This window comes from Microcebus murinus, chromosome 23, assembly GCF_040939455.1.
Source record: "Microcebus murinus isolate Inina chromosome 23, M.murinus_Inina_mat1.0, whole genome shotgun sequence".
In the NCBI taxonomy this organism is placed as follows: domain Eukaryota; kingdom Metazoa; phylum Chordata; class Mammalia; order Primates; family Cheirogaleidae; genus Microcebus; species Microcebus murinus.
Genome location: NC_134126.1, coordinates 18443356 through 18454973, shown reverse-complemented (window position 1 = coordinate 18454973; position 11618 = coordinate 18443356). Strand labels below are relative to the sequence as shown.

At 42.3% G+C, this 11618-nt stretch overlaps 1 protein-coding gene across 3 annotated transcripts in view; it reads left to right on the top strand.

Annotated features, from left to right (window-relative positions):
* Window positions 1–5522: 5522 nt before the first annotated feature.
* The window catches only part of TGFB2 (transforming growth factor beta 2), an 86793-nt gene continuing 80697 nt past the window's right edge, over window positions 5523–11618 (top strand). The window contains exon 1 of one of the 3 annotated variants that reach the window (XM_012759873.2): window positions 5523–6587. In XM_012759873.2, coding sequence (XP_012615327.1) covers window positions 6242–6587 — 346 coding nt within the window. In that variant the 5' untranslated portion in view covers window positions 5523–6241. The remainder of the gene's footprint in view (window positions 6588–11618) is intronic. The other 2 variants (XM_012759871.2, XM_012759872.2) reach the window with 2 other exon arrangements.

The following is an 11618-nucleotide window of genomic DNA, read 5'->3' as shown; positions in this document are numbered from 1 at the left end:
AAAAATACTGTTGTATGCTTACGCTTTTTAAAATATTTACTAGTTTTTCCTTCTATCATAAAAAACTATATTGAGGTTTTCTTTTTTTATGCATTTACTATTGCCCCTTGGTTTTTGTTTTGTTTTTATTTTTTTAACTGCAGGTTAATTGAGGCAGTAGAAAGGCAAAGTTGTTTGAAATATAGGTTGGTAACTTTGCTAGTGGAAATTTATTTACACATTTGGATTTTTATCCAATCTATGAAGCCCACTGAGATGATGACAAATGAATTTAAAGACCATGTATCTTAAAAAATAATTCTACTTTTCATACACAAGTGAAATTGAATAAAAACAAAAAGTTTTCTACTTTGTTATGTCATACTCATTTTAATTATAGGAACATAAATACATTTTCTCTATCATTTGCCTGCTCTTTTCCTTCCTCAGCTTTTACTTTTATTTTTATGTGGCTGAAACACTCCCTTTCTCCCCAGCACCTCACTCTGGCTTCTTGCTTTGTGAAGTGTCTCTGTGAACTGCTACAATGGTGGGGTAAGTGAAGAGGGGCTAGAGATTCTATAAGAGTGAGTGTCATGCACTGTCATTAAAACTAAGGAAGATTCTGCTGCTGGCTTCTTTTTCTAACATTAGCATTTTATGAAGCATATATCCATACTGTTATGCTGTGTGCTAACTATTGCCATATATGCATTTAGTAATATCAGTCCCTAAATGCCATCTTAACAGATGAATTTCACCGGGGGTGAGAAACCAGAGGCTGCAACTAATTTCAGTAGATCCTGGAGAGCAGACATAGCCCAGGCCACTGTGAGACTGCCTCCCAAAGAAAGATTTTCTCCTTGTTGGATGTCTCAGCCAGAGCTGCAAATGTAGAGATAGGAGTGGCCCAGAAGCCATAGGCAATAACCAATCAGCTAATCATAATTCCAAAGGGTGAGATAATCTTCCCACAGTGTATCATTAGAGTGTGATGAGTTTATCTCTTTAAAGCCTCACAACCTACTGATATGCTCTGCTTTTTCTTGGCCCTACCTCTCTCTTGAATTTATCCGGTTGTCTTTTATACCACCTCTGATCTCTTTAAGCCCTTATTCTCCTCTTTCCATTTTCCTCTCTGCCCATTCTTCTTTCTTTTTTGCATTATCACTTTTTTCTTAGATTAATTTGTAGATAGAAAATGGAAATAATAATGGGGTTACTTTTCATGAGGAAATCATTAACCTTTCCGTTTCATTACTCTAAGCACATAGATTTATCTATAGAAATATGTACAGAACATGAGACAAAACATATGCCAAACATTGTTTTTGAATTGTGGTATCAAAGATAAAATTATAAGTAAGAACTTAAAAGGCTTTTGGTATATTTTCATATTAAAGGGTTATTTTGCATTTATTAAGTGTCATTGTTTGGAGAAAAATATAATCAACTGCAGGAATTCTATATATTTCTTTTCCTCACCTCCTTGTTTTTTATGCTTGAAATAATTGGAGAAGCTTTCAAAATTGTTACAAATGAAGTTATTCTTTAATCAGAGCTAAGAAAGACCTATTAGATCACAAGCTCAAGCTGAGGATCCACAGGGGTAAAATTCCAGGGTGGGGATGAGTAGTTCTGTTTTATTTAGCCTCTTATAGGAATTACACATTACTTACGTGAATAGACCCATTAATGAGTGTAGAATGGCTAATGGCTGTAACACAGGCACTCTCTGCCTCACTAATCTGGAAACAAAGAATTCATTTGAGGGTGTTAAATAATAAGAGACCTTAATCTTGAATGCTTAACTGAACTTGGGTAGTCATTTAGTGTTTTATTTACCCAAAGTGTGTTTTCTTGTCCTTAACTCCTGTAATTACTGGGGGCATAATACCATAATGTTTAAAATAATAAACATGTACCTACAGAAACTGCTAGGAGGCATAACCAAAAGCAAATTCTTCCTGGGGTCTTCCCTGGTTTTTAAATTCTATCTGAGAAAGAGTAGAGACCAGATATGCTTTATTATAGATTCCTTTCCGGAAATGAACAAGTGGTAGGATAAGATAATGATAGGCAACATTTAATCGGCATATACTAAGTGCCAGGTTTTGTTATAAGTGCTTTCTGTACCTTGTGTAATTAAATCCTCACAATAATCCTATGTGGTTGTTACTATGTTATTATCCCTTGTTTCATAGATGAAGAAACTAACACAGAGTAACTTGGTTAGGATTACAAAGCCAGAAAGTGATAGGAATTTGAACCCAAGAGAGATCTTGATTTTGGAGCCTGCCCTTTTGACCACTGTGCTCACCTGTCTCCTTGAGGTAATGAAGATAGTGTATGCATATAGTTTAACTACCCTTTTACCATGAAGAATGTAAAGAGTTCCCAGCACATAATATCTCAAATTAGTGAATGTTTCTTGAATATAGAGATGGAAGGCCTTAAAAGCATTATTTAATAAAAGAAAGGACTCATTTTTGGTTACCAGGGTAAAAGCTCTTGCAGTCTTACCTATTACATCTGCAAAGAACTGCTTAGCTAAGAGCTGGAAAGATGCTCCTCTTCTCTGGATGTTACTATACTTACCCATAAAGTATCCTCTTATGAATAGGTCAGGGGTCTCAGGTCTAAGGGGTTGGTAAGTAAACAACAAGTGTTCAAGAGACTAAGTATTATGAACAAAAGTGTGTATGTTTATGTTGGGAAGGAGGGTGATTGTCAGAAGAATTTACAGCTTAAGTTGTTTTCCTAGAAGGGATGGATGTAAATGGACTTTTGCTGCTCTATCTACATTTGAATCTGAATCTTTTTAACCTAAGGTGCGTCGGTGTGTATACCAAGAAGGTGGTCTGTGAACACTGAAAGATGCTCACTCGCTTGTGGAGAAGTTGAACCTAAGTCAAATATGGTAATAGCTAACTCAGGTAACCAGCCATATTTCAAAGCGACATCTTCATTCAGTAGCTCTCCTTTGTAGCTTCTGCTCTATTATGTTCTCTAATTGCCCCAGGTGTAGGACTGTCCTTTTGTCCTTTCTGTATAGCTAGATTACTCCAGTTCTCAAACAGAACTCAAAGGGATAACTTAACCTGGTGAAACTGCCAGTCTGACAGTAGCCCACTTGATTTGATTTTGCTTTGGTTATTGAGATGGTAGCTGGTTGTCTGCCTCCTTTCAAGTTGCTTCAATTCAAAACTGGCCTCAAGGAAAGGAACCTGCTGATGCTGAGTTACACATAATTTTCAGAATTATTCAGAAGTGACTTGGAACAATTGCTTTATTCCAGATTTTTCCAATGTGTGTTAAGAGGGGAAAACAATTCCATGTTCAAGGGAGTTCAGAAAAGGCTGGATTAAAAGAGCTGAAAAGTTTTCTGCAGGATTTCCCAGAGCCTTTAACATGATAATGGGAATTATGCATCTGTAAGATGGCAATGGAGTACCCAGTATCTCCCAGACTTATTTGACCCGAGAAGCCCTGTTTCTTAGAACATATTCTGGGACCACTGTTTTTTAGAAGTACATAATAGGTAGGAACATAGACAATGGATTCAGATTGCAAAACACAGTACTTCTTGGTACCTGAGTCTCCTTATCTGCTAAATATGGATAATAATACCTACTTTATAGGGTGGTTGTGAAGATTAAATCACTATATATACATATCTACAATATCACTAACTATAGTATATGTTAGCTGTTTTATCACTATTTATTCAGCCCTCTATTTACTAATGATACAGCCTCCATACACATCTAAAAGGTAAGTTCTAAAAGTCATAGAAAGTTTTTTTTCTGAAAAGTCAAAACTATGGAACATCTGAACCAGGAAATAATACAAAGACCTTGAGTTTGGGGGAAAACTCAAGAGAGTTTCCAGTTTAAATCATCTGTCTGGTCAGTATGGCTAGAGAGTCATGCTGAAATGAAAATGTTGACTTTGACTAAAGGGGGAAAAAAAAGGGAAAATTGAACAGTGGTAAGAACTATTCTTGTATTCATCTAATTTGGACTTGGTTGAAATAGAAAAATGTCAAGTTATGAGTAGTATATAACAGTAGACATCAAACACTTAAAATTCCAGCGTCCTGGATAAATGCTATGGAAAGAATGAAGTTGGTTGATAATGTCCAGCCTAGGAAGGCGGTGAAGACAAAGCCATTTAAGAAGTGGCTGAGGCAGCAAATTATAAAGGTGACCACTCATTCATTCAAAACAGTAAAACAAACAAATATACCTTATTCTTTAGGTTTTTTTTTTTTTAAAAAAATCTGTTTCCCAGCAGTTCACAGTCAGAGAATTAGACTGTAAACAACAAACTAAATAAGCTCAGAATGGCAACCTGTTATGGAAACCAAGAAGAATTAAGAAGGTAGGACATGAATCCTAGAGTGGAAGGCATGACTTCAGGACTGGCCTGGCCCAGAGTAGACGGGTGCTGCCTCCCACAGGTGCGTGCGCGCGCGTACACAGAAGACAGGAGGGGAGACTCCCATTCCGGAGCAAGGGATTCAGTGTGGGGGACTGCGAGCCACACTAAGTGAAAACGGGAGACTTGATAGCTTGTCCTTCAACGGACCTGTCCAAAATGACCTTAGAAAGTAAATACCGTAAATCACCGTTGTCAGGGCGCTCATTCCGCCTCCTCCCTCCCTTCCCCACGGCCGCCCTCATTTCCACACCCCCTCAACGGTCTGGGGAGAGCTCGTGGTCTAAGTAACGAGAGGACTTCTGACTGTAATCCTAGCACGTCACTTTGTTGAAGGCAAACACGTGGTTCCGAGAGAACTTATAAATCTCTCCTCCCCGGCAAGATCGTGATGTTATCTGCTGGCAGCAGAAGGTTCGCTCCGATCGGGGCTCCAGAAGCTCCCGACGAGACAGAGACAGAGAGAGAGAGACAGAGAGAGAGACCGAGAGAGAGAGCGAGCAGAGCAAGGGAGCAAGTGAAAGAGGCAGGGGCAGAGGGATGGGGAGCGCCAGGATAACGGTCTAGGGAGTCATTCAGGAACAAACTCGGGCTGCGGGGCTGCAGAAAAGAGGAGGAAGAGAGGGTCCGTTTCTGGGTGGCAAGCGCCTACCTGCCCTAAGCGAGACAGTCCACGTGGGGCAGAAAACAGGAGAGGCTGGGAAAGGGTGGGAGTCCAGGGGAGCCCTTACGCAACCCCCTTAAGGAATAAAACTCCGCAGCCAGCGCATCCCGGGGCCGCCGCTGTGGTCCGCAGGGGGCGAGAGCGACGGCGGCGGAGCTGACCGGCGGCCGGGCTGGCGTTTGCAGCGAGCGGAGGAGCGGGACCAGGAGGGAGCCGGCGAGCGGACGCCTTTGCAAGCGGCGGCGGCGGCAACGTGGAGTGACCCAGCGGGTCCGCGCTCCGCCGGGGTGTAGGCCACGGCGCGCGGCTCCCGGAGCAGGATCCTCGCGGCCCCCGACCGAGTCCCGAGCGCCGAGCGCCGTGCGAAGCGCGCCCGCCTCCCCGCGGCGCGCCGGGCTCGCCCCCAGCGCGCGCACACCCGCGCACGCACACACACCCGCGCGCACACACACACACACTCGCACACACACACGTGTGCGCTGCTCCGCTGCCGATCTGCTGCTGCCCCGGCTCCCGGCTCCGCAGTGGCAGGCAGGGCCGGCCCGCTCCTGCTCTAAATATATAAATTACAGCCCGGCTCGGCCTGGCGGCCCCTCGCGGAGCCCCGGCGCCCCTCCCGTCAGTGCGCCGCTGCCAGCCCCGGGACCTTTTCATCTCTTCCCTTTTGGCCGGAGGAGCCGAGTTCAGATCCGCCACTCCGCGCCCGAGACTGACACACTGAACTCCATTTCCTCCTCCTAAATCTATTTCTGCTTAATAGCCACTCGTCTATTTTTTTTCCCCCCACATCTGGTTGCTCCAAGAAAAATTTTTCTTACTCCCCAAAGTCAGGGTTCCCCCTGCCCATCCCGTATTAATATTTTCACTTTGGGAACTCCTTGTCCTTTTCTTTTTTCTTTCTCTCTTTTTTTTCCTTTTCTTTTCTTTTTTTTTAAGGAATCAAGCAAGATACGTTTTTCTATTGGGCATTGACTCTCCGATTGTTTGCAAAAGTTTCGCATTAAAAACAAACAAACAAACAACTCTCCCTGGGCTGTACTTAGAGACTTGTTCGTTTCTTTGTTTTCTGCTTCTTGTTAGTTTATTTTTTTTTTTATTTTTTTGGTAACAACAAAGACAAAAGCAAAACTTTTTTTTTTTTTTCCACCTTTTTAAAAAATGCACTACTGCGTCCTGAGCGCTTTTCTGATCCTGCATCTGGTCACGGTGGCGCTCAGCCTGTCTACCTGCAGCACGCTCGACATGGACCAGTTCATGCGCAAGAGGATCGAGGCGATCCGCGGGCAGATCCTGAGCAAGCTGAAGCTCACCAGCCCCCCAGAAGACTACCCCGAGCCCGAGGAGGTGCCCCCGGAGGTGATCTCCATCTACAACAGCACCAGGGACTTGCTCCAGGAGAAGGCGAGCCGCAGGGCGGCCGCCTGCGAGCGCGAGCGCAGCGACGAGGAGTACTACGCCAAGGAGGTTTACAAGATCGACATGCCGCCCTTCTTCCCCTCCGAAAGTAAGTACCGATTCTCGCTTCCAGCCCTCCCCCCGAGGTTTAGCGCTGCCCGGGAGCTCGCGGAGCCGCAGCGGCCCCGGGGATCGCCCTTCCCTCCCTCCCCCCCGGTTGCCCGCCGCTCTTTCCCCCCGGTTCTCCCGTCCTTCTTCGCCCCGTCCACCTCCTTTTCCACTTGTGCGCGTGAGGTCGTCAGGCTTTGCAACGTTAACTTTCTGCTTTATTTTCTCCAGCTCTCCCTTCCCCCAACGCCTCCTCCGTGCTTTCTAAGGCGTTAGGCTCTTTCTCTCTTCCCTGGAATTCTTGACTCGGCCACCAGCCTGGAGTCAGCCCTCCTCTGTCAAACGAGGGGCGCTCCCTGGGGCAGAGGTAAACCGGGGAAAAATCTTGGTTAGGTTTGTTTTCTTTGCTCCGATGGATGTGGAGCGCGCCGAACTGGTGCACGAAGGGTTAAAAAACAAAAAAAAAGAGGCTCCACGCTAGCCTCTCCGGAAGGCGCCCCCTTTCCGCGCTGACCTATCAGCCGGTTCCCCAAGCCTTCCCCATTGTCTCCGACTCCCCTAAAATATGTCAGCATTGCAGAAACAAAACCGAGACCCCTTGAGAAAGCTACCTCGAACCCCTCAATCCGTGATGTATGCATTGCCACCCCTAGGCGTGTAATTACCCAATGGCAAAATCTTGTAACCACGTCCCCTTTTGACTTCACCTGGAGTGACAGAAAGGACAACTTCGTTTCTGACTGTGTTTAAAAAAAGGTTTCGGTTTACGTTATTATTATTATTATTTTTTTTTTTTCAGAATTCACCCAAACCTGTCTTCTTAAAAACCTCCGGTGTAGCAGATCGTTTTTCATTTTTCTTAGGGGCTTATTGTTGATCTTTTTCAACCTTGAGCACTGTGCTCCTGCCTTTTCATGGGCTTTCTGTAGTTACTTCCGTGCATTCCTAAAACTCAGAGTAGAAGACAGCCGGATTTTTTTTTTTTTTTTAAACTGGCTTCTGGCTTCTCTGAGAACAGTGCCCTCAAAACCAGCTGGCATACGGTAGCGATGGGAGTGAAATGATTTATTGTGGAGCTCTTTTGGGGGAAGGGAAGAGGACAGTTAGCAGAGAGTTATTTCAGAGTTCTTAGAAAAAAAAAAAAGAGAGAGAGAGAAGCAGTAACTAGTGATACCTGAGAGGGTTAAATACCAGGAAGAAGAAAAAGAAAAGGAAAAAAAAATCACTTGTACATTTGTGTATTCCAAATCCCAAGTTGTAAACTTTTCATTGGTTGCTTATTGCTCTCCTCCCCTTTCCATGCCCTATATACTTGCTGGCTGCCTTTGCAAAGCCTCCGTGTCTTGCCTAAATAGATAATACAGCCATCTTGGTAATTTTATCCTAGAGATTCTAATTGCAGGGTGGTGCTTTTCTTTTTTAATATTTATTTTTAGTTGGACAAGTCCTAGCCCTGTGACTTGCCATGTCTTGTCCTTGATGGTCTCAGAGTGTCAGCCCATGCATCTAACTCCAGTCTTTCTGGTGACCTTTATTTTGCTGCAGGGTTCTGCTCTTCTTATTCAATAGCAGAACAGATGCAGGGAATTCTGGCAAGCAGGATGATTTTATTATTGTAATTATGGCACTATCCACAGCAGTGGTGATAAATATACTCCACCCTGGTTATCCCTCTGGGGAAGTAAAGCTTTCTATCTGGGGTGGAGCCAAGGAGATATTAGGAGAGCAAGTTCATTGTAATTAGTCCAAAACCATTGAGTCGGAGCAGGGAGTTGAGTCAGTTTGCTTTCTCTAGCACGTGCATCAGTTCTACTGGTATTTGGGCAGACAGGCAAGTAGCTTATGCAGAACCTGAAATAACTCATCCTTCAATGTTTACATGCAGAACCAACAAACCACCAGTACTTTTATAGCACAGAGAGGAGATCTGGTCTTATTATTGTATAGATATGGAGAGAGCAAGTAACCGAAGAGGGCGTTAATTTTTTGTTCTCTCAAGCACACTTTGGTCTGAAGAGCTGAGATGATCCAACCTAGGGTCACAGTCGTCAAAAAATTAGAAAAATTCCTAGATTATTAGGAGAGTTTCAGAATATGGCATCTAGGATCGTTGTGTGCATTCTCTTCTCCCTTTCACCTCTAGCTGCCAAATAAATTACAATTTCTGGTAAGTCCAGGATAAAATATATACTACCAGTTTTCATACAGAAAATACAGGCTTTAAGTTTAGGAGCAGAAAGCCATATGAATAGCAGGTTCGATACTACTGTGCAAGGACTGTGGATAATTTTATAGAAAGTAGGTTAACTGATTTTCCAGCACTTTCTAGTTATACTGGAATATAGCGAATCCTTCCAAAAAAAAGGAAGAAAAGAAAAAAAATAAACCCATATTTTTAAAAAGCAAATTGGAAGTACAGCATTGGCTTATATACCGACTTTCCCTCTTTAGGACTTTTCTGCTTAACTTTTAACTGGGCTGTCACTGAGGGAGTGTGCCTGTCATTTCTTGCAGCGAATCCGGCAAGGGTCATAAGCCCCAGAGACGAAGGCATGGGAAAGATCACTGGTTCATTTTTTACCACCAACTTATTAGTGTTCGGGGAGTGACTTCAGCTCAAGTATTACAAATATGCTCTAATTATACTCAATGAGCTATATATCATTACAGATTGCTGATAGCCCTTTATGGGACATTTTATAAAGTTCAGACTAAATATTTTTAGCAATGTGGAGATTTAAAAGTAAAAATATAAGAGATATTGTATATGCCCTCAGGCATATTTTGTCTTAAATATTATCCTTGGCCAAGTGTACTATATAAATATAGTAAATATGAATAGAACTGGCCAGGTGCCAATCTCCTAGGATGAATTTTAGTCAAGAATGTATTTATGGGATATAAATAATACTGTGTCAACATTTAAAGAAGGGGTCTGATTAGTTTTGAATTTATTCATATTGATCTTTTCACATGCTGTTAGTTTAAGGCTCAAAGTGGAGTTATGCTAAGGTTTACCGATAGTTTGCCCACTGGGCATTAGTGGACTTCTAGGAGTTTGACAGTCCACTTGATGTTCAAGGCATATCTATTCAAAAGACACTGCATGAGGTTCTAGAAATTTAGAAAGAGTGATTTCATTAAATACAGAAAGAATCCAAAGAATTGACTTGCAAAATCTGTAGTGGCTTCGGCAATGAAAAATAGGAAGAGACAAAAAGTTTCATTTTCTTCCTTTCCTCTCCCTTTTTCATTGTACCAATTCATCAGCACATGTTGTGGTTCTAAGCCAGTTGATTTTACACCCTTCTTCTCCCTCCACTCCCACTGGAACATTTGGCAAAGTCTGGACACATTGTTGGATGACTGGGGGTAGAGGGTGCTACTAGCATTTAGTGGGCAGAAGCCAGGGGTGTTTCTAATCATTCTATAATGCACAGGACAAACCTCCCCCTGCCCCATCAAGGCATCACCCAGACCAAAATGTCAGTAATGCCCATGTTAAAAAGCCCTAATAGCCCTGGTATGGACTACTGAATTCTGTTAGTAATATTATTTCAAAAGTAATAATAAAAATAAAATATCTTTATGATCCAAGGATATTAAAATGAGAGCAATGAATAGGAAGATAATGAGAAGGTTATCTTAATTAAACAGAATATGGGTTAGACCATTTTGTATGGTGTATTCTTTATTATTGTGATCTTAAATCACCTAAATTAGAGCCATCAAAACTTCCCATTTATTTAGTCTGAGTAATGGTGTTGACCCATCCATTAGTAGCTCCAGTCAGCAGCAGTGTGTTGTTAGAACAGAGAAAAAAGAAGTGAGGCATTATCTTGGGGTTTCCTTGCAGTGAAAATAAGCAGTTTGTGTTAATAAAGAGTGGAATCTCCAAGCTAGGCAACAGAAGAAAGTGAATAATCATGTTGGTTTGTTCTGCCATATTGAAATAGATGAAACTAAAATATACAGACTGAAAAATCACAATGAGATTTCTTTTGTAATTGTTTCACATGAATGTGAAATATTTAATACCAAGCAATCTCCCTTTCTATTTCCTCTGTAATTTTCCAAGTGAAATTGTGGAATGTAGAATGAATACCAATGACACTATGGTTTGGGGAAATGTGACTTAGCATTCAATTCATGAATATGTCTTTCGACATGCCAGTTGCTGGTCTATTGACCAGTTGCCCAGTGGAGGAAAATATTAGCAATTTCTGGAACATAGAAGTATTTTTGCTGTAATTTTATTTTTTAAGGTTCTCTCTGCATGTTTGTATGTGGGTGTATGAGAGAGACAGAGAGGGAGAGAGGTTGATCAAAGACAGACTTGAACTCTTTGACTTCCAGAAGGATTTGAGTTATTAATACACAACAGACCGAAGTTTAATTCCCCCCCTTTTTTATTGCATCATTGCTTGTTCTAATTCTAGTGCCTAATTGTGGTTACATTTAAGTTAGGCCACATGCTCTTCCTTTAGGATTTCCATTTTTTTTTTTTTTTTTACTTTTCAAAGACTAGAAAAAATTCTCAAAGAAATATACTGTTTATAACTGAAGCAGTTCAGTAGTCTTTGTTGCCAACTGAGGCCAGCGTGCTTCATGCCTCTCCTGGGGAGTCCCCTCCTCACCACCCAGTAGAGGCCCTGCTTTGCGAGTCTTGAGGAGCAGGTGGGGACCACTTGACTTCTCAGAAGGAAGCAGGAGGGGGAGCCCTCCGTGACTCTACAGCGACCCCTGTGGTCTACTCAAGGAGCTGCATTTTTGAATGAAGACATCTCCCTGGTGAAAAGATGCTGATGTAACCTAGTCATTGCAGCTTCTTTCATATGAAGATATGAAAGAATGACAGATCATTTTTCCTAGAGGAAACCCAGATGTAAAAAAAAAGAGCTAATGACTCAGTGTTAAACCCACATCAAATCTGGGTTAGAACCAAGGAGGTCACTGACTCCTAGGCCTTTGCCCAGAAATGACAACACACTTCAGGCTGCTTTTTTAGAAGGTTCGAGAAAATAGGGTGGAG